The 23,102-nt window shown below is 49.2% G+C and overlaps 1 protein-coding gene across 3 annotated transcripts; it reads right to left on the bottom strand.

The window, feature by feature from the left end:
* Positions 1-3,791: 3,791 nt before the first annotated feature.
* On the bottom strand, positions 3,792-20,100 carry Hrob (homologous recombination factor with OB-fold). 3 transcript variants are annotated; one of them, XM_048445786.3, is made up of 10 exons: positions 19,891-20,100; positions 18,473-18,523; positions 13,182-14,249; positions 11,242-11,325; positions 9,578-9,718; positions 8,974-9,082; positions 8,747-8,832; positions 8,278-8,403; positions 6,803-6,917; positions 3,792-4,308 (listed from the first exon to the last, which is right to left on the bottom strand). In XM_048445786.3, exons 1-10 carry the CDS (start codon positions 19,891-19,893, stop codon positions 4,220-4,222), a joined length of 1,872 nt encoding a protein of 623 aa, XP_048301743.3. In that variant the 5' UTR covers positions 19,894-20,100; the 3' UTR covers positions 3,792-4,219. The 3 variants fall into 3 exon arrangements, with proteins under 3 accessions (XP_048301743.3, XP_048301742.3, XP_085551974.2); XM_048445785.3 differs by having other exon boundaries at positions 8,974-9,085; XM_085695848.2 differs by lacking the exon at positions 9,578-9,718.
* Between the last annotated feature and the right edge of the window lie 3,002 nt (positions 20,101-23,102).

Consider the following 23,102-nt stretch of genomic DNA (forward strand, 5'->3'; position numbering starts at 1 on the left):
GACCGTCTGGTGGAGAAGGGAGGGAGGAGGGATGTCCGCCAGCCTCTGCCTCCTGGGCTGCTGGCGGGCCGGTAGCTCAACAGTGCGAGGCGGGTTCCTCCTGGCTCCTTCTGCCCGCTTCCACCGTGACTTCCCAGCAACCTCCCCCTTCTCTGTGTCTTTCATTTCCTCCTGGCCATAGGCCCACACAGGATCTGTCTCTCCCACATTCTGTCGCCAGCTTCAGTTCGGGTCCTCAAAACCTTCAACCTGGATCAAGCCAGCCTGTGAGTCTTTCTTGGACCACATGACCTTCTGCTGCCTGCCAGAATCGCCTGTCCCAAAAGGTCATTTCCTGAAAAACTTGTGCATTCTGGCTCAGGCTCTTCCTCGGAAATCCTGGGTCTGGCCCCACACACACCACGTGGCATCCTAGCCTTCACCCTTTCCTGCTGGCTGTCCCAGTGGCTTGAAATCCAAGGCAACCTGCAGGAACAGCTACTCAACTTCTAAAGGGTGGGCTTAGCAAAGTCCGCATGCCACAATCCCAGAGAGATCACTCTACCAAGCTGGATGTGGGCTCCAGGGCAGGCAGGCCCTGGCTTGAGCAGTCCTGACATAGTGTTTTAGGAGCACCTGGCTCACGGCAGGCTGGCCTCTCCTGAACACTGAATGAAGGTCCCTATTCTCTGCCGGATCAAACGCTCCTCTATCTGCCCAGGTGGGTGGCAGCAACCTGGGCTTTTTCCGACATTCATTGCCCTCATCCTCCGCTCATTCTCTGCCGGGCCCCAGCTTCTTGGTAGGGTTCCAGAGTGGGGGATCCCAGAAATGAATGAGATCATGCCCAAAGAGGGTTTGAAGATCCTCAGAGAAAGGCCCCTCTATGGATGCAACTGTGATTAATCCTATTGGAAGCCATACAGTATTTTAATTGCCCTGCTGACAACCTGGCTGAGCACCCACAGCTCAGTTCCCAGGGTTGGGAATCTGGCAAAGCAAGGTGGGGCCAAAAAGGGATAAAGTGGTGGGTGTCCCTTTATCCCCTAAGGCATACAACAGTCAGAGCCTAACCTCTGCCTTCTTGCCTCACAAGACTGAAAGTGCTGACTATAGCTTTGTCCCCCAGAGATACCAGTGTGTAGGTTTTATCATTAGCTTCTGAGGCAGAGGAGGCCTGCCCATGGGTCCACAGGGGGCCAGAAATTGAACTGGAGGGAACAGGGTGTTCAGTCTGCCTCCTGGGAGTTTAGTCTGGGGAACAATGAAGCACCCAAGAAACTAGGATCTGAAACAGTTGGGGCTTGAGACTGGACAGGGTGACCAGGGCTTGGAGCTGTCCCAGTGCAAACACCTAGATGGGCCTGGCCCAGGCCTAAGATGGAAGCAGCGTTAGGCAGAAGAGGAGGCCGTGAAAATGCAAGGGGACAGAAAACAAGGCCTGTGCTGCTCTGGCCTACAGCACAACAGCCTTTTGGACCAAGGTTCCCTACAGCCAGCAGCTCTCCAGCTGCTTACAGTCCCATCCGTGACTAGATTCGTGGGATCTGTCTCCGAGCAGTGCGAGCCTGGAGCCTTCACTCCTAGTCACTCAGCTGAGGCAGGGGGCGCTGCCCGTCAAATGGACCTCTTCAGCCTGCTTCCTTTCTGCCCTTCATTCTGGGAAGGATAACGGGTCGGCAGCTTGAACACTGGGACCTTTTCTACCCCACCCAGGCTCTTGTCAATTGTGGGCTGAGAGCTGGTGCTGAGAAGAGCACTGGGGATCCCAAGCAACAAAAGAAACAAAGCTGCATCAGAGTACAGTCCAAAGGGTAAAATGAAGAACCGGGTCTGTATTAATATAAACGATGAACAGGTGAAGAAGCTGACAGCCACACAGAACTCAGCCTAGTCGATATGAGATCTGCCCTTAGGAGAACAGAACTCCTTCATGCTTGGTTAGCTGCACACCATCAGACTGCCTTCCAAACAGTACAGGGTAGAGGGAGGGAACATTTTACAAAGAATAATCCTAACAGACATTTCCTCAGTTAAGGTGACCCAGGCCCATGGATATCCTGATAGGAGGGGAGAAGCTAGGCCTGAGGGCACAAAACTGTAGACCTAGCTCTCTGGGAGGCTGGGGCAGGAGGATTGCCAAATTCAAGGCCAGAGCAGGTAACTTAGTGATATCTTGCCTCAAAATAAAAAGATCAAAACAAACAAACCAACATAACAAAGGAGGATGGAGCAGAGGCTAGGATCAATTCCCAGCACTGCCAGACAAAAGTCAAGAGAATGGCATCTATCCTACTAACAGATTCCCAGAGACATCTTACAAGATGCTCAACTCGCGGCTAAAGAGATGGCTCAGCAGAGTCCGGGCACCCACACATTAGGGTTTCTACACTGTCTTCTAACTCTGCAGGCGTTCACATGCAGATGGCGTGTGTGCACACTCACACACACAAATAAGAATAATAAAAATAAATCTAAGCTGGGTGTAGTGACACACGCGATGCAGAGGCAGGCGGATCTCTGTGAGTTCGAGGCCAGCCTGGTCTACAGGGTGAGGTCCAAGACAGCCAGGGTCACATGGAGAGAGACCCTGTCCCAAAAAACCATAAATAAATAAATAATCTAAAACAAAAAAGTCTGACTGATATTTCTCAGCATCATTGAGGGCATCCAAACCAAGACAAGCCTGAGAAGCTGCCAAAACCAAGAGGAGTTTCGAGATCCTAAAGTGGGTTCAGAGAGAGGGAGAGAGAGAAAAGGAGAGAGAGGGAAAGAGAGAGGAAGAGGACAGAGGAGAAACCCAGCAAACCTGAGAAAGTAGAGTATAGCTAATGATAACGTAGCAATATTGGTTCACTGAGATCAATGGAGCAGGCGCCATGGCACATGCCTGTAATACCAGCATCAGGGATCAGAGGCAGGAAGACCATGAGTTTAAGGCCAGACTGATGTAAAATTTGAGGTCAGTCTAGATACAGTGCTATGAAGAAAAGAAAGAAAAAAAAAGAAAGAAAGAAAGAAAGAAAGGAAGAAGGAAAGGAAGGAAGGGATGTTGTAGGAGGTTCTTCTGTTCATGTGTTGCTTTCATTGGTTAATGAATAAAGAAACTGCCTTGGCCTAGTTGATAGGACAGAACTTAGGTAGGTGGAGTAGACAAAACTGAATGCTGAGAAGGGTAGAGTGGCAGACACCATGGGTCTCCTGCCTGAGACGGATGCTAGTTAGAATCTTGTCGGTGAGCCACAGTCACGTGGCAATACACAGATTAACAGAAATGGGTTAAATTTAGATGCAAGAATTAGCCAATAAGAAGTTAGAGCTAATGGGCCAGTCAGTGTTCAAATGAATACAGTTTCTGTGTGATTATTTACAGTGTAAGCTAGCCGGGTGGACAGGACAGAACAAAGGGAAGAGCTGGTGGCACACACCTTTAATCCTAGCACTCAGGAGGCAGAGACAGGAGGATCTCTACGAGTTCGAGGCCAGCCTGGTCACAACCACTAGCAATTCTAGTCCAAAGGGATCTAAAGCCCTCTTCTGGTCTCCAAGGACACTAGGCATACATAGTTGGCACAGAGACATATATGCAGGCAAAACACCCATACACATAAAATAAAATTAAAAAAAGAAAAAGAGAAGCAGAGGGGGAGAAGGGAGGCAAGGGGGTAAAAGTGTATATACGTACGTGTATACACACCACACACACACACACAAACACACACACAGTGAATGTTTGCTCTGCCTTGCTGGAGCTTGACTGCTCTGGCCAGCAGAGAATGGAGAAGTAGGTGTGGGAAGGAGGGGGTGGCAGATAAGGAAGGGCTGCTTTATTTCAGAACCAGATACAATAGCCTGCACTCCACCATCACCCTTGAGGGCGCGGGCTATAGCCTTAGGTCACCTTTGCTATGGCATGGCTCCTCTGGGCTCTGCAGCTATCAAGGGACTGAAGAGTAAAGGGACAAGAAAACCAGGCCCAACATCCCTAAAGTTTAGATGAGGTGGGAGGGTCACACTTTTCCAGGGAGGCTGGAGCTCGGCTTGTTCAGATTTCCAGGATGTCCACACAGAGGAAGCTGTCAGGCTGCAGCAGCACACTGCTCATCACTGGGGCTTTCAGGAAAGTGCCATGAGGAGGCAGCAGACCATGACCTTGTCTAGTCTCCAGCTGCACCGGCTCTGTCTCCCTTGGATGTGACCAGATGCACCTAGAGCTTCTCTGGGGACAGAGACTGCCAGCTCATGGTGGGTGTCCAGTCTTGAGACAGCCCCAACTGGGATCAGAGAAGAAGTCCTCAGGGAGTTCACTCAGAAGTCCATCCAGGTCATCTGCAGGGGGAAGTGGACGTGAGTAGACGCAGTAACAACTATAGAATTCCATGGAACTGAGATCTGAAGCCCTCAGCCTCTGGGAGGACCTTGACCTGGCTACACGTGCAGAAAGGTGGCTCGTCTGGGGCACTATGCCCATACCGCTGGGTCTGAGACTAGCATGAATGACCTTTCCTTGTCTCCCTACAAACACACGCACAACAGAAGGCAGGATACAATCTCTGGGCTGTTCTAGTAGGAATGGGGAATTCCCCACGTTTCAGTGGCTTCTTTCCTTCTGTCCAGAGGCGGTGATGAGCAGGAAGGAGCCTGAGGATTCCTATTGCAACTTCCTCACTGGATGAGGGGTATGTGTTAGGAATGACAGATTGTCAACCTAGGCTCTCAGCTAACAGTGGGAGAGCACCCAACTCCCAGAATGCCTGGGTGGGCATGAAGAATGAAAGGCATGGTGGCACATGCCTTTAATCTCAGCACTTGGGAGGCAGAGGCAGGCGGATCTCTGAATTCGAGACCAGTCTGGTCTACAGAGCCAGAGTTACACAGAGAAACCTTGTCTTAAAAGAGAAAATGGGGGTGGGGATACGGGCATGTGCATTCCTGGGTTGCAAGACAACCAGCAGGTAATCCCAGGAACTATATAGCAGAGGTGGGCTGATTCCCACAAGTTGTCCTGACCTTCACACATGTGGCAGCATGCCTGCCTTTCCAATAGATAACATGAAAAAGAAGAGAGAAAGCCCTCCTGACGACAGCTATTGGATGGGTGCGTATGGGAAGCTGGAGACGCTGCTGACGCTGGTAACCCTGAGAGTACATTCACTGCGAGCTCATTCCACCCCAACAGCCTTCTCGGGGTATCTCAGGGTGGCTGCTGGGATAAAACCCACTTTACCGAGAGAACAAACTCTGAAGAGTTGTAGTGACTGGCCCAAAGTGAGCCTATTCAGGTTCTACCTGTTGCCACTTCCAGGACAGGATGAGGCCTGGGAAGGCAGACTGTAAACTACACCCAAGAGCCCAGCTCTGGGTCTGGCAAGAGAAGAGCACTCAGTAGCTGCTGCTGGGAGGAAAGGGAGAAGGTAGATTGGGGAGCATTCAGAGTTTAATTAAGGTGACTAACACTGTATTCAGGGCAGGTGGGACTGGTATTTGCTTACAGCAAGGAAAAAGTTGCCCAATGGGCTGAGCATAGCACTTGGAGGCTAAGGCAAAAGGACTGCTATGAGTTTGATGCCAGCTTGTGCTGCACAGTGAGCACCAGGCCAGCTCGGACTACACAGAAAACTCTTGTCTCAAAACACCAGAAATTGCTGGGCGGTGGTGGCGCATGCCTTTAATCCCAGCACTCGGGAGGCAGAGGCAGGTGGATCTCTGTGAGTTTGAGGTCAGCCTGGTCTACAACAGCTAGTTCCAGGACAGGCTCCAAAGCTAGAGAAACCCTGTCTCAAAAAACCAAAACCAAACAAACAAACAAGCAAGCACAAAACACCAGAAATTGCCCTGTGGGAGCTGTGCTATAGCTAGCTGGAGAAAACCACCTGGGATGAAGGGGAGGATCAGGGTGAAGTTAGATCTCAGCAAACAGCTGGAATTGTATATCTGTCCTCAGCCCATCCATTCATGAGCACCTTGTTCTATAGCCCACTCTCACCACACGCTCTGGGACCACCAGCAACTTCTTCAGACAGCAACGGGGTCAGCAGCAGGCTGTTACAAAGAGAGTGCAGGACTCCAGACAACACAAGACCCCAGCAGAAAGGGCAGAGTCAGTTGGATCTCTGTGAGTTCAAGGCCAGCCTGGTCTGTAGAGCAAATTCTAGGACAGGCTCCAAAGCTACAGAAAACCCTGTCTCAACAAAAAGAAGTGGGGCAGAGTCTCCCATGTAGGATTTAAACAAATGGGCTTTGTGGCTTACATATTGGTATATTGTGAATGTGGCTAGTGTGAGATGCTTACCCATACTCCTACTGCCTCCAGACCAGGCAGGATTGAATTTCTGAAATCGAAAGCTACGGAAGTGACAGAACATGATGGCTCCACCTGAGGGCAGCTCCATCCATATGGTCCTCTCAGGTTTGTGTCCCCACCCCCCTGGCCACATGGAAATGTGCCTCCTTGGCACTATCATACAGCACCTCGGGGATCCTGAGTGTGGGTAGAGCAGGAAATCTGCCTCCATGATCTGCTCATGAGGACTTTAGGACACAACTGTGCCATGCACCCAGGGGTTGGTGATGTCCCTTTCTGAAGGTTCTGCCAGCGAATGGGGGAGCTATAGATCACACTGTGTGTGCTTTACATGGCTCTACCACACTGTTACAGAGTGTAGCAGCTCTTAACAGGGCTGCAGGCTTGCTCAACAAGACAGCCTCTGATTTCTGAGGACCTCTGTACTAGTCCACAGAGGTACAGCGGGAGCTGGAAGGCACAGCTAACTGCACAGCATTCTCAGTGAGGCAGAAGATGCTGGGGAGCTGTGTGCCTTACCTGCCTCTGGGAGCTCTTCCTCAGAAGACATCGCGGGGTTCTGCGCTGTGCTGAGGCCCTGTGTGGGCTCGGCAGCCACATCAGGCTGGAGGTTTCCATGGAAGCTTCCTAGATTCTGAGGATAGTGGATCTGGTTACAGGTGCTCAATGCCCTGGAAATCCCTAGGGTAGAGGTGCCCCTACCCAGATGACCTCAAAGGGAGGGCCTCTCAGGACAAAGACACAATAAGGGAATGGGGCGGGGGCCAGGATCACTGAGGCCCAAGCTGAGGGAGAGAAATTAAACTCCAGACACCCACAATAGCACCCAAAACAGACCTCTAGACTCATCTTTCCAGGTTCTATCAGTGTCTATGTCTTAGGGACTCTGTATGACCACCACAGAAGGTAAAGAGGCCATTCACCAGTGTGTTGAGGAGCTAGCCTGGGATTAAAATAAGTGGTTATTAAGGTTAGAAAGAACGCTCAGCGTTTAAGAGCACATGCTGTTCTTCTAGAGGATTCGGGTTCAATTCCCAGCACCTGCACGGTAGCTCACAACCATCTATAACTCCAGTTCCAGGAGATCTGATGTACTCTTCTGGTTTTCATGGGAACCGAGCACATACATGGTACACGTACACACGTGTGCAAACACAATGAATACGTCTTTAAAAAAAGAAAGAAAACCCTACACACACACAAAAAGGAAGGATGACTATTAAAGAGAAATGAAGGCTAGAGGTGGGGCAACTGTGAGGGCATATAAAATGGTCCAGGGGAAAGAGGAAATATGAGCAAAAGACTAGACATAAAGGTTTACAGTGACTGGAGGTCATCAAGGCAAACACTTATTCTATAGATAGTACAAAAACAGGGGAAGGAACAAGGCTTGCCCAAGGTCATAGCAGAAATCATTAGCAGAACTTGGACAAGACCCAGGTCTCCTGCCCTCCTCCAGACCAGGAACCTAAAGGTGAAGTTCCCAGGATCCAGCTGGGTAGACCTGCCTGGAGCTTTCTTTAGCTTCCACAGACACTAAATGTTCACCTCAGTTCCTGAAGGCTGTGCTTGCTCCAGCGCATGCCTACGAGAGGCAGAGACCAAGAGGGAAGTCTCAGAGCAAGGGCCAGCTCACCAGACAGGCCATTTGTACTCCCTGTTCTGTGTAGCCATCTGGCGCAGATTTGACCCTTTATCCTTTTCTGCCACCACCCCAGGGGCCCTCGCCTGGTTCTCAGGTGACTCCTAACTTCTCAGATGATCAAGCCTGCCATCAGACATTCGGGGATCACCAGGAAGCCAGCTGCTCTTACAGGTACTGTTACTCAGCGGCTGGCAGGCGGCTGGAGCAGGGGCAGCAGAGACTCCTGTTCCCAAAACAGAACTGCCCCCGTCACAGTCCCTGTCCTTTGCTCCAGGGACAGGGACAGGAAGAAACAAAAGAAATCAGGCAGGAAAGCTCTGCTGGTCACTGTCTATCCTGCCCCACTTACCTTGGGCAAGGGCTGAGGTGGCTCAAGGAAGTCGCTGTCCCCAGAATCTAGACTGTAAATATGGACCAGGTTGTTGGGTGTCACGTTGAGGTAGTGGTTTCTGAGTGAAGGAGAGAACACTCCAATCTGGAGTCGGGAAGGGGAGTCAGTGTCTGGAGGGCACATGGCACTGCTGGATGACCAGCAGCAGCCAGCTGTCCTTTGGCTTCCTGTCCTCTGCACCAAGCTCACACACTCATTCCTGCCTTAGCCTTGGTGCCCCAACAGAACACCTATCACCCTCAAATACAACTCTCCATCCCCATTTACCCTTGACGAGGGGAGCAGCCCACTGGTCAGAGGATTGCTCTCAGCTCCAACAAACCAGGGCTTTGCTTCTCCTAGGCTGGCAGTGGAGGGAAGACAGCTAGCTAAGCAAGGACACCCTGGGGCTCCTCCCCATGGCAGGTCCCTTCTGGAGCTCTCCTACCTGCTTCAGCAACAGCACCGAGCCAGGCTTCAGCTCATTCTGGTGTGTCTCTAGAAGAACCCTGTGCACTGTCCCAAGCATCTCCCCTGCAAAAACCACATGGCCTCCATCTCAGGATCAAGGGCACAGCAAAGGGTCTGAGCCCTGGCTGGGAAGTGGGCTGTTCATCTCTCATCTCTTGACCCCAGTGGAGGTCATTCAAAAGACACCCAGGACTCACTCCTTACCTGTGGGGTCCTTAAAAACCACACTGGCGTCCATTGTGCTCCGAGTCAGGGACTTGATCATCACTGCCATATTGGGGACCTTGTTCCTGGGGAGCTGCTTGAGGGCCGCCTGCTTACAAGGAGACACATTCACTGAGCTAGCTATGCCTGCATGTAACTCCTCATGGCAACCAAGGAATGGTAACAGCCTTCCTTTAGGGCAGGCCAAGATAGGTACAAAGGCAGCCTTCTGCTCCCTGTAGAGGCCGAAGCTGGCAGGTCCTTCTTTCTCTCTTAGGTGTCTTTCCTTTAGTATTGGTTTTTGTGGCTCAGTCCATCATGGTAGGCCACAGGCGGGGATTTACTGATACATGTACCAATATGCATCTGTCTATAAGAGACCACTAGGAGTTCTCAGGGTAGGAATGTGCTTAATCTCAGTCTCTCGGTCTGGTACCTGGAAGTGCAGAGGTATGCAACACTGCTCAGAACTGTGGACAACAGTGCAAACAGACAACCCAAGGGACTTCAGTCTGCCCTCCAGGGACAGGACTGGAGTAAGAGGGGGCAGATGGCCTCTTTAAGGTGGAGCAGGCAGCAGAGACTCCCTTCTCTAGACCCTTACCTTGCGCAGCACCATGACAATACTGTAGGTATAGAGGAAGCAGCTGGGGTCTCGCTCATCCAGGCCCAGAGCAGATTTCATAGTGAGCCAGGGGCCTCGCCCAAAATCATCTTCCACTGATCCCTGGGAACTAGCAACAATCTGGCACCACAGAGCAGAGCAGAACCTGAATTAGTGGACCGACCTTGGGAGAGACCCTTGACTGAGAGGCAGGGCAAACAGTGAGAGAGAAACAGCAAGTTCCTGGGGTGGGGGAGGAATGCCTCTCAATTACCACAGTGAACAGAAAGTGGTATGTGACCTGGCTGTACCCTGAAACTTTCACTAAGCAGCCAGAACAAAGGTCTTTCTCTCTTTCTTTGGTTTTTCGAGACAGGATTTCTCTGTGTGACAGCTATGACTGTCCTGGAACTAGCGCTGTAGACCAGGCTGGCTTTGAACTCACAGAAATCCACCTGCCTATGCCTCCCGGGTGCTGGGGTTAAAGGTGTGCGCCACCACCCCCTGGCTCTTTTTTTTTCTTTCTAATCAGGTCCTGACTTTAACTACAACGAAGCAAAGGCTCTCCATATTATTTCAAAAGATTTATTTGTTTTATGGGTAAATATGTGGGCCTAAGTATATGTAGGTACACATGTGCATGCAGGTACTCTAAAAGCCAGAAGAGGACACTAGCTTGCCTGCAGCTGGAGTTACAGGCAGGTGAGTCTCCTGCTGTGGGTGCTGGAAGCAGAACAAAGGTTCACTGCAAAAGCAGCAAGGGCTCTTTTTTGTTTGTTTAACAGCCCTAGCTGTCCTGGAACTTGCTCTGTAAACCAGGCTGGCCGGGAACTCACAGAGATCCGCCTTCCTCTGCCTCCCGGGTGCTGGGATTAAAGGTGTGTGCCACCACTCCTGGAGATGCCCCTGGTTCTAACCATTAGCTGCCTTAAATCAACAATAGCTTTGAATCCAGACGATTACTTCCAGGTTTGAATCTGAAGTGGACAGGCAGCCCTGGGGAGCTGCAGCAAAAAGCTACACTGAGAAAATTAAAAGCAGAGGTGGGTCTGAAGACAGAATAAGCCAATTAGAGCCCCAGGAGGGAGGGAAGCTGGTCCTACCCACTGAAAGGGAACCTCCCGGAGACAAGATGAGGGTGGATCCTTCCCAGCTCAGCTCCTAGAAACCTGAGAGGGTTCCCAAGATACCATCTCATAAGACTTATTACACTCTCCTCCCTAGGGAAAGATGCAGTAGCTGGCCTGTCGTTCTCAGATGGAATAGAAGGTTGAGCCATGGCATCAGGACAGGTTTCATTCTATGTCTGTAAAACTGCTGCCTTCCCCAACTGCTTTTTCCACCTGCCCTTTGGTATAGGCCTAGCAGCATCAACCAAGGCATGCAAGAATGCCCCACTTTTTATGCTTTTTTTTTTGAGACAGTATACACATATTCTTGTTTATCTGTATTTATGTGTTAAGCCTGCATGGATGCCTCTGTGAGGGTGTTGATCTTGATCTTGGAGTTATGGACAGTTGTGAGCTGCCATGTGGGTGCTGGGAATTGAACCTGGGTCCTCTGGAAGAACAGTTGATGCTCTTAACCACTGAGCCATCTCTCCAACCCCATCCCTCACTTTTAAATGTTGCCCAAGAAGTGAAGATTTACATAGAAGAAGTTACCTCAGTCTGGAGTTTAGCCAGAGCACCATGAGTTGGAGTCTGGGGTGTGGCAACCATGATCTCCTCCAAATTCTTCCCACTATGCTAAGAAGGGGAGAGAAGGCGAGAGCAAACTCAGCAGCTGTTATTTATGAGAACAGCCTCTTGTCTGGGTTACATAATGAGCTCAGGAAACTATCAGGGTCAATTAGCACGTATTACATAGCTCCTAACGCAGTCTCAAGAGCCTCATTGGTAGCTTAAAAAAGACACTTTGGGGATCAGTTTGGGGACGCAAGGAAACTGGAGCTGGCCCAGAAGCAAGGCCCAGTGCTGCCTGAAGGGGGCAGAGACCCAAATAGAAGGGTCTAGGATGGGCTACTGAGCAGCTTTCCTAGAGGTTCTTGAGGAAGAGCAGACCATGCCCTGGGTTTCTCTTGAAGGCTACACCAGGAAGATACCAACTGCCAACTGCAACCAGAGTAAAGCTCCAGTGTCTGGCAATCCAGGATCTAACTCAAAACTAGTTTGAGGGACCTTATCCCTCCACCACCGCGTGCATATAAACACTCACACATATAAACATATATAGCGTAGGGTGTTTCCCTTCCAACCCCCGCTTCCTCAGGTTGGCCCCCAACACCAGTCACAGTGAAGGGTTCTGTGAGCTCCATCTTCCCATTGCTGAACCAGCCCCCAAGTACAACCCCCATCCTCCCTTTTATCCTCCTACTCATCTACCCAAAGCCACTGAGCAAGGCCAAGGCAGAGTCAGGGTGCCCCCAGGAGCCAAGGAAAGACCCCTGTGCACACTGCACCCTACTTCTTCCACCCCACTGCAAGTGTACTCTCAGTTCCAAATAAGTTGCCAATTATCTACCGCTTGGTTAATGAGTGAGAAGATATTCCTGTCTAGGGCTAGCAAACAACAGATATTCTAGCACACAACAGCTAGGAAATCGTCTCTTAAGAACTATTCACAGGTGGATTTTCAAGTATTCCTCCTGTCTACTTTTTTTCTCTTTTAAAGGCAAGGCTTCCTTTGACTTACAGGGAACTCGCAGTGGCAAGAGCCTGGTGCAGCCAGTCACTGTATCAGCATCAGAAAGCAGTGGGGAATGAACGCTAGTGTTCAGTCTACTTTCTCTTCCACTCGGTCCAGGACCCCACCTTCTCACAACTAGGTGACCTTCTTACCTCCATTAACCTGACTGAGGAAACCCCTTATAGGCAAGCCGTCCCGACCCCACAGTGCTGGGTCTGGAACGAAGACCTCTGAGCCACTATCTTCTTCTCTCGCCACTTCTGATTTTTATAGCTTTGTAGATCTTATTTTGTACACATATATGGGTGCATGCGTATGCATGTGCACACATGTGGAGGCCAGAGGATAACCTCAGATGTACTCCTTGGGGGACCTGAGGCACCATTTACCTTGTTTTTGTACTTTTTAGATAATAAATAATTATGGCTGTTTTGCCAGGATATACATGTGTGCCTTGTGCTCACAGAGGTTAGAAAAGGGAGTCAGCTCCCCTGGGATTGGAGTAGCAGACAGTTGTGAGCCACCATGTGGAGGCTGGGAATTGAACCCAGGTCCTTTGTAAGAGCAACTAGTGCTCTTAACCTCTGAGCCATCTCTCCAGCCCCTACTTGTTTTTGGAGACAGGGCCTTTCCCTGTCAGCTAGGCTGCTTGGTCAGTGAAGCTCAGGAATCGTTTCCCCTCCTCACCAGAGTTAGGATTACAGGCATGTGTCTCCATGCCCAGTTTTGTCTTATGTTTCTCATGGGTTCTGCGGGTCATGCTTGCACGGTAAGCACTGTATGGACTAAGCCGTCGCTCCAGCCTTTGCAGCCTTCTCCCTGCTTCTTCTCGCCTATCTCCTGGCAGTGAAGAGCGTCTAAGACTGAACCATTGTCTTCCCCTGGATCCTAGTGTCCTGGAAAAGCGGTCACTCACCTGGTGAGGCAGAAGTCCCGCTGGGCCAGGGAAGCGGCGGCGAGTCTTAGCTCGAATGGAGGGGCGTGAGGGCTGCTGGGGTGTCCGGTTGGTAGCAGTGACAAGCTGAACCAGGTGGTTGGTGACTAGAGGTGTCTGCAGAGCTGGCTGAGGAACTGGGGTGGAGGCACCTCTGGGAGTGCTGGCAGGAGATTCGACTGAAGATTCTGGGGCTCGGGAAGGCAAGGGTCCCCGAGGAAATGCTGCAGAGCTGCAGTGAGGATGTTGAGGTCCAGGAAAACGGGGTGTGCCACTTGACCAGGCTCTGGGGGACTGAAATGGCCGACCAGACAAATGATTCTGTGGGCTGTTTTGAATGGTCCTCCCACCTACTTGGAGAGGCTGAGGTGCAGGAACAGGGGAGCCTCTTTGATGGGGAACTGCAGAGGCAGATGGGAGAGGAAGGCTGCCCGTGGCTCGAGGTCTCAAGAAAAGCCCTGGATTCCTACAATGGACAACGGGACCCTTTTGGAAAGAGCCACTCAGGTCAGCCACTCTGGCCTTTTTCGCCAATACTGGATCCTCATGGTGCTGTGCAGGCAGGGTTTGGGTAGCTCCAGTGTCAACGCCAAATTCTTGCTCCAAGTCAGCTCCCTGCAGTTCCATGCTTGCCAAGGTCTTGTCAAACTCATCTTGATCAGGTGCCTCAAAGCCACCAATGCCCTGCTGATGGCTCCCAAAGATAAGTCCAGAGTGTGTGGCCGAGGGCCGGGGTTCTGTTGACTCCTGGAGGACTTTCGTTAGTGTCCTTCTTTGCTGATTGCCCACACCACGGCTAAAAATAGAGACGGGTCTTAGAGGCACTGCTCCTGGACAAACTGGGTCCCTGGTGGTCTGGGGAAGGCTGGAAGAAGGGAGACAGAGTCCTGGGCCTGGCTGTCTCGAAGAAGTGGGGTATGATGGCAATAGTTTTGGTGGTGCCTGTAGAATCTCCTGCGATCTGGAGGACACGGGCGTCAGGTGCCCGGCATTCCCGGATGGTGCACCAGCCAAGTGGTTCTCTGCATTCTCCACAGCAGATAAGAAGTCCTACAAAGAAACAGAAAGCAGGCCTTTCATCAGGGTTTTGTTTGTATCTTGCAGAGCTCAGACTGACCAGTAGCTGAGAATGACCTTGAACTCCTGACTCTGTCTCCACCTCCCACAAGAAGGTATCACAGGCCAGTGCCACCACATATGCAGGGTCTTTGCATCTGGGAATTTAAAACTGCTTCCAAAAAAATAAATAAAAATTTTACTGTTTAAGCATATAGTATGTGCGTATGCAGATACACACACAAGTAAGAAACCAAGACGTGAAAGGCAATGATGGCATTTCTCACTACTTATGATCTTTATGAGCCAGTGGGCCACCAGGCTTCTATTAGAAGCATTCTAAGGTTATATTTTCAGGTATTACTCTTCAGTCTCCGGGAGGAGGATTACTGGAAAAGCAACAGGAAAACCATTCCAGGGCACCAAGAAGCCAAAGGTACCTCATAAGGACACATACCCATCTGAAGGAGACGGGCTAGTGTTCAGGGAACTAACCTGTTGGCCGTGCAGCCTGTCCTTAGTACATTCCCTGCCTCCACCAACTACACCCACACCCACAGTTTTCGGTATGACAGAGAGCCCCTGGATCCAGCCAAAAAGACAGAAGTTAAATATAGCTTCTCAAGCAAGTTATATTAAGTATGGATTGCATTTGGGAAGCAAGGTGAGATTGACACCTTCAAGAGCAACAGACCTGTTCTGAGGGTGTTTTGAGTCAGAACTGCTGATTAAGTGACAGGAAGGTGCTATCCACCCCCAGCCCCTGCTGCTGCTCTGGTGTGTCTGGGCTAGAGCGAGGTTCTGCCTGCTTTAGATGTTCAAAGTGCCACACTCCAGCCACACCGTCTTAGGACCACAGTAACAACAATCATAATGGTAGGATCCTCATCACCTTGAGGATTAATGGTCCCCTCTCCTCCCACAGAGTTGACACTAAGCTGTAACATCGACTGAGAAAGGGACTGGTCTGTCATTTCCAAGGAACAAAGGTGAACAGTCAGAATCATTTCTCCTAATTCCATTACTACCCTGTCACCTGCTACGACCCAAGAGTGTCACTTTCACAGTCCCCTTTTAGCCTTTAATGACACATCTCCAAAACTGAAAGTTAAAGACAGGGACACATCTTGACAGAGCTGGTAGTGCTGGACAAAAATCTACAAAGTTGGGTGTGATGGTACACTCGTCTAATCCCAGCAGTGCAGACGGGAGGCAGGAGGATCAGGAGCTCAGGGTCATCCTCAGCCACATAGTAATTCAGGGTCAGACCAAGCTGAGACTGTCATTAAAAACAAAGCAGAAGTCGGGCAGTGGTGACGCAAGCCTTTAATCCCAGCACTTGGGAGGCAGAGGCAGACAGATCTCTGAGTTCGAAGCTAGCCTGGTCTACAGAGCAAGTTCTAATACAGTCAGGGCCACACAGTGAGACCCTGTCTCCAAAAAAAAAAAAAAAAAGTAACTGAATATCAACACTTTCAAACACAAAGCTAAAGTTGCCATATTACAAAATCAACAAATACTTGTATGTCAGGTGCTAGACAAGTATTTTACTAGCATTCTCAGGGAATTCGGGAATTCTTAAAATGGCCCTATATTCATAGGTACTGTGATTATCCTATGAATAATCCTCATCTGATGGATGCCGAACCTGAGACTTTTTGCGGCTGGAGAGATGGGTCAGTGGTTAAGGGTACTCACTACTCTTTTAGAGTACCTGAGTTCAGCTCTCGTCACTCATGTCCAGGGACTCAAGTATCTGTTACTCCAGCTCCAGAGGATCCAATGCCCTCTTCTGGCTTCCATGGCATCTACATGAACATGTAGTATATACACACAGATACACAGACAGACACACAGACACACAGACACACACACACACACACACACACACGCATGCACGATGATGTGGGAGGTCCTTCTGGTATATGTGTTGCTTTTATTGGTTGATGAATAAAGCTGTTTCAGCCAATGGCTTGGCAGAGAAAAGCCAGGTGGGAAATCCAGAGATAGAAAAAGAGAGTAGGTGAAGTCAAAGAGATACCATGTAGCTGCCGAAGGAGAAAGACACCAGAACAGAACCTTATCCGGTAAGCCACAGCCTCATGGTGATGCACAGATTAATAGAAATGGATTAATTTAAGATACAAGAGCTAGGTAAGAATATGCCTAAGCTTTGGCTAAACACTATTATAATTAATATAATTTCTGTGTGATTATCTGGGTCTGGGCAGCCGAGAAACAAATGAGCAGTCTCCCTTTAAAACACATAATACATATATATAATTTAAAAACAAAAAAGAGGGCTGCAGAGATGGCTCAGAGGTTAAGAGCACTGACTGTTCTTCCAGAGGTCCTGAGTTCAATTCCCAGCAACCACATGGTGGCTCACAGCCATCTGTAATGAGCTCTGGTGCTCTCTTCTGGCCTGTAGGCACACATGGAAGGAATGTTGTATACATAATAAATAAATCTTTAAAAAAAAAAAAAAGAAAGAAAGAAAGAAAAAGAAGAATTTGAGACTTGGACTAGTCAGGAGCTATGGCGAGAATCCACTTGAAACCTCATCCCTACTTTAGGAGAGGAACTGAGAAGCAAAACGTGGCTCCTGCTGCACGTGAAGCGTGAACTTTGAACCCTAACATGCACTCAGGAAGCAGAGGCAGGTAAATCAAGATAGAAATATCCATGTCCTCATCTTAGATGAGACTATATCCACTGGTTCTGAGCATGAAGACAGTTATAAAGACTAGTCTGGTAGTCTCTGATTGGACTTTAAAATGCCTGTTGCCAGGCATAGTGTCACATGCCTGTGAACCCAGCACTCAGGAGGTTGAGGCAAGATGGTTTCAAATTCAAGCAAGTCTTTACTACACAAAGAGACCCTGTCTACAAACAACAAACCCAGAAACAGCTCTTTGGGAAGGGCTCGGGATGTGGCTTGATTAGCAGCACCATGAAAGGAAAGCGAAGGCTCCTGTTGAAAATGGCCCACGAAGGCCAGAGAACAAAGGGATTTGCCGTGGTTCACGTGGCCAGTAAGAGACTGACTGAAATCCCCCTGCCAGAACTCTCATTTAATTGGCACGGGGTACAGCTTACAGAGTGATGAGGGAGTCCAAAGCTGACTTTGTATCTCCTTCAATTTCTTAGCCTCTGAGAAGGAAGAGGGTATGTGAGGAACAACAATATCCTTCATAATAGAAGAGAGACGGTGGGAGGCTAGGAAACAATCTGCCATGGTTCACATGCCAGTTGCTGCCTCGGGTCTCAAGCCATGTGGCTGTGTGGTCTCCTCCCCCACTTGGGAGCTCCATGAACCCTTCCCACCTCAGGTACGCTATTCTGAGAGGGAATGAAATCACCCTCGAGACAGCTCCCAGAAAGGCCCTTATAATTAAAAACATGACAGCTGCAATTAGGGAGCTAATTTGTTTTTTGTTTTCTTTTTTTGAGATAGGATCTCATGTGACCCAGGAGAGCTTTGAATTCTCTGTTCAGGAGAGATGACCTTGAACTTCTGATCCCATTGCCTTGACCTCTTAAATGCTAGAATTACAGATTCACTGGTTTTATTCAGAGTTTAGAGATTGAGGTCAGGGCTTCAAGATGAGCAGGCACCTGTACCTATTTGTCCACACTCCCAGCCCCTTTGTTTTGTTTTATTTATTTATTTATTTATTTTTGAGGCAGGGTCTCTCTAGAGTGCCCTGCCTGTTCTGGAACTCACTATGTAGACCAGGTGGGCCTCGAACTCACAGAGATCTGCCTGCCTCTGGCTCAAGTGCTGGGATTAAAGGCCTGTAACACCACACCTGGCTTGTTTTGTTTTTAAGACAGTTAAATATAACTGGTGGTGGCACATGCTTTAATCCCAGCACTTGGGAGGTGGAGGCAGGTGATCTCTGAGTTAAGGCCAGCATGGTCTACACAGCGAGCTCCAGGAGAGCTAGAACTACACAGAGAAACCCTGTTTCCAAAACAAAACAAACAAAGCACAAAGCAAGTTAAATATGCTGCCCTGCGTCAGCCTCCTGAATACTAGAACTACAAGCATATAGCACCAATTAGATGGTTGCTTATATTTATTTACATCCCCAGCTTCTCATAGATATAAAAAAGAGACATGTCTGCTGATGGGATTGCTCCAAATGTTCTGAGCGTGGGTGTTTCCACCGTGGGCCTCTTTGCAACCTCTCTGATCAGCAACATTTTCCTACCTCGTCTTCAAACTCCTCCTCCACAGCAAACAGCTTCTGAAAACTACACGTCTGAAAAGGAAAAACAAAGCTATTGAGGCTGGAGGAGAAACGCTGCAAGAACATTCTGAATTCATTATCTTTCCCCCAGCTCTAACAAGGGTACTGTTTTTCTGCTTTTTGTTTGTCTAGTACTGGAGTAGGAAAGAGAGAAGAAATTCAATTTGGGTAAAGACTTAAAAATACTTTAGTGTAAAAAAATATAATCATCTATCTGAATTACTACTTCTAGAAGGGGGGGGATGGGAAAAGAGAGAGGACTGCCGAGGGAAGCAAAGGCAGATCTTCAGGGTCAGCACTGTGCCCAAGTGATTGATGGTTTTTTATTGTTGAGACAGTGGGTCTCAATTAGCCCAAGCTGGCCTTAAATCCATTATGTTGACAAAGGTAATATTCAACTCTTATTAAAAAAAAATACTTATTTAGCCAGGCGGCAAGGCAGTGGCGCTTGCCTTTAATCCCAGCACTTGGGAGACAGAGGCAGGCGGATCTCTGTGAGTTCAAGGCCAGCCTGGTCTACAAGAGCTAGTTCCAGGACAGGCTACAAAGCTACAGAGAAATCCTGTCTTGAAAATAAACAAACAAAAAACTTATTTAGTGTGGGGGGGCACCACTGTATGGGTGTATTGATCAGAAGACAATTGGAGGGAGTCAGTTCCTCCCTCCCTGTGGATCTGGGGATGGAACTCAGTCCACCAGAGGTGATCGAACAACTTTACCTGTTTAGCCACCTTCCCAGACCCTGACCTTGAATTTGATCCTTTATTTTTCGAAGGGCTGGGATTACAGTGTCTGCACCACCTCTGGAAGGCAGGCCTGAGGATTTTGCAACAACATTCCAAAGGTTTGTCCAATACAAGAAAGTACCATAGATCCTGGCATTGAGCCCTTGTGTCTAAGAATCGAGTCAGTGGTTTCTTCCTACAGAAGTCCAGTGCCCAAAAGCTAAATTCCCATGAGGGTGGATGCCCAGTCTACAGTTTCTTCTTTCTACCGAGCAGGTTCAGACCAGTGTCAAACCCACTGCCAGGGGTTTGGTGGGATGGAGAGGTGGGTAGGGAGAGATGTTCAAAGGTCACGAGGATTGGGGGGACGATTCCAAAAGGCAGTGACGCTTGGGGACACTATTTCTCCAAAGAGAGAAAGTAATTAAAGGGGAAGGAAGAAGGTGGGTGCGTGTGTCCGTAGGTCTGTCTGTCGGGGAGGGTCTCCAGCGCATGCGTGCCCTTCCTAAGAACCCAGGCTCTTAGGTTCTGCACCCAGCCCCTCCCGGACAGACCCCACCCGAGCAGATTCACCGAGGACTGAGCCCAAACCCGGAGTCTGGCTTCTTGCAGCTGGGACCCCCTACCCACGAAGCTGCGTGGGCGCGGTATTACCATAACGACGGCTCAGCTCGGGCGGGTGGATTGGCCTGGCCGTGTCAGACTCAAGGGGTTCACCTACAGCTCGAAACAGATGCAAGTGGGGCCGACCGTACTCCCGAAGCAGGTCTGAGAGAAGCGTCTTTAAGACCACAGCGGAAGCTGAGAGAAGCCAAGAGACTAAGGGTGTGCGCCCAGGCTGGCATTCGAAGCCGCCGCCATAACAATGGCTCCGCCCTCTTAAAGGGGAGGCTCTATTTTTTTTTTAATACGGCCGACACAAAGACCTTCTCCCTCTGACCTTCCGCCTCAGCCTTAAAGGGAAAACTATGGGTTCTCGGTCGCCCCCAAGCGGTCTCTCGAGTCCAGTCGGCTGCCGCGTTGAAGTGAGAACAAAGTTGGGAACTCTTGGACATCAATCTTTTCTTTTTTGCTTTCTTTCTTTCTCTCTTTCTTTCTTTCTTTCTTTCTTTCTTTCTTTCTTTCTCTCCCTCCCTCCCTCCCTCCCTCCCTCCCTCCCTCCCTCCCTCCCTCCCTCCCTCTTTCTTTCTTTCTTTCTTTCTTTCTTTCTTTCTTTCTTGTTTTTTTCGAGACAGGGTTTCTCTGTGTAGCTCTGACTGTCCTGGAACTCACTCTGTAGACCAGGTTGGCCTCGAACTCCCAAAGATCCACCTGCCTCTTGCCTCCCGAGTGCTGGGATAAAAGGAGTGTGCCGCCACCACCGGTTTGGACAATCAAGCTTCTTTCCCACTTATTTTATGTTGAGCACACTAGTGACTGGTGATTTGAGAGAACCAGAATCAGAACCCAGCTGACTGTGTAGCCTAGGAACTCAAACTCACTTTGTAGCTAAAAATAATCTTAATTCCTGATTGTCCTTCCTCTACCTCTGAATAGTTGGGATTACGGGCACTGCTGGATTTTCGTGGTGCTGGGGATGGAACCCAGGGCCTCACCTTTGCTAGGTAAACTCTTTACTACAGAGCCACACTCCAGCATTGATGAAACGTCTTTGGGAGGGGCTTGCAAGTTATAGTAAGGAGGCTGTGTGTTGTGATTCTGCAGTTGGCAAGGATCCTTCCTGTCTCCCCTCCAGAGTACCTCCATATCCAATGTCTTCCTTTTCCTAACAGTGCCATCTTAACTAAGAGAAAAAACAGGGTCTTCATGGTAAGTAGGCCTACATTGTCTTCTTTCTTTTTGAAAAGGGGCATTAGTTGGGCATGGATTACATGCATGTAATTCCAGCACTCAGGAGGTTGAGTGAAAAGTGAGTATTCTGGGGCTGGAGAGATGGCTCAGAGGTTAAGGATGCTGACTGCTCTTCCAGAGGTCTTGAGTTCAATTCCCAGCAACCACATGGTGGCTTACAACCATCTACAATGAGATCTGGTGCCCTCTTCTGGCATGCAGTCAGAACACTGTATTGTGTACATAATAAATAAATAAAAATCTTAAAAAAAAAAAAGAAAAGAAAAGTGAGTGTTCTTGGCAAGCCTTGCTATAAGACCTTGTCGAGGAAGGGATGGATGCAGGGAGTAGAGGAGGCAGGGAAGAGAGAGAAGCAAGTGTGCCAAGCTGAGATTGAAGGTTTGCCACCACACAGTATATGTTAAACTCTCTAATAACTGGGTTTGAAAACAGTGTAAACTTGCCTGGCGCCACCAACACTTGAGAGGCAGAGGTGGACGGATCTCTGTGAGTTCAAGGCCAGCCTGGTCTACAGAACAAGTTCCAGAACAGGCTCCAAAGCTACAGAGGAAACCCTGTCTCAAAAAAACAAACAAACAAAATGATAACCGCCAAAATTCCTGGATTTTAAACAACTGTGTATGTTCCAGGTACCGTTCTCCATCAAGGTCTTGGCCCGCCTCACGGAGCTAGAGGAGGTGGATTTGAGAGCCTGTGACCAAGGTCGTGATACTTCAGCATCCACAACTTAACTGCTCTGTCATTTTGCTTCTTAGAATTCCAGGGAGCTGAGTTTCTAACCCGAGGCTTCAGGGAAGACAATCCCCTATAATTATGTGCAAAACATCATGTGCCTGGGCATATGTGCTTTGTTCTAAGGAAGAATCCATCTCTTTAGTCAGATTTCTATGGGTCAGGAGGCTATTGTGCTCTGAGGAATAGGACACACCCTCTCTCTCTCCTGACCTCTTCCTTCGGGCTTCTCTAGATGTCTTAAACCAGGCCTTAGCTTCCAGTTCCTGAATGGCCATTTGCAGTAACGTCAGAGTGGTTCCCCTAGTTTCCAAGGCTTTTTGTCTATGTGTTTTGCTTATGTGCAGTGTAGGTGTGTGCTGTGGATGGAACCCAGGCCTTTGCACGTGCTAGTACAGTGTCCGACCACTGAACTTACACTCCCAGCACTCAGGCCTAGCTTTAACATACAAAGAGCACCCAGATTTTTCTGCTGAAGAAATTCATTAGGGCTGGGCATATAGCTTAGTGTTGAGCATTTGCTTAGCATATACAAGACCCAAAATTGTTAAGCCCTCTCCATTTACTGGAGAATGGCTCATAAGGTTCTCAAGGTCTCAGTGATCTGGAACCTGCTTCTTATCTTTTCCTGTTTCCACCAATCAGCACCCACCCTGCTAGATCACACTCATTCTTTAGGATGCTGCCTTCTCCAAGAAGCCCCCCCTACCCTCATGAGACAGGGATTCTCTGCGTAGCCTTGACTGTCCTGGAACTTGTTCTGTAGAACAGGCTAGCCTCAAACTCACAGAGATCCACCTGCCTCTGCCTCCTGAGTGTTGGGATTAAAGGTGTGCACCACCACCACCTAGTTTCAAGGAAGCAATTTTATTTTCCTTTGAGACAAGGTTTCTCTGTGTAACAATCTTAGCTGTCCTGGAACTCACTCTGTAGACCAGGCTGGCCTTAAACTCTGAGATCTGCCTGCCTCTGCCTCCCGAGTGGTGGGATTAAGTGCATGGAAGCCTTTTTTTTTAAAATTTATTAATTTATTATGTATACAATATTCTGTCTGTGTGTATGTCTGCAGGCCAGAAGAGGGCACCAGACCTCATTACAGATGGTTGTGAGCCACCATGTGGTTGCTGGGAATTGAACTCAGGACCTCTGGAAGAGCAGGCAATGCTCTTAACCACTGAGCCATCTCTCCAGCCCCCTGGAAGCCATTTTTTAACTGCCCAGAGAGACCCAAATTTTCTTGTCCCCAGCTCCCTGCCTTCAAGACCTACTTCCATTGTAACTGA

The sequence above is a fragment of the Myodes glareolus genome, chromosome 9 (genome assembly GCF_982192425.1).
Source record: "Myodes glareolus chromosome 9, mMyoGla1.1, whole genome shotgun sequence".
NCBI lineage: Eukaryota > Metazoa > Chordata > Mammalia > Rodentia > Cricetidae > Myodes > Myodes glareolus.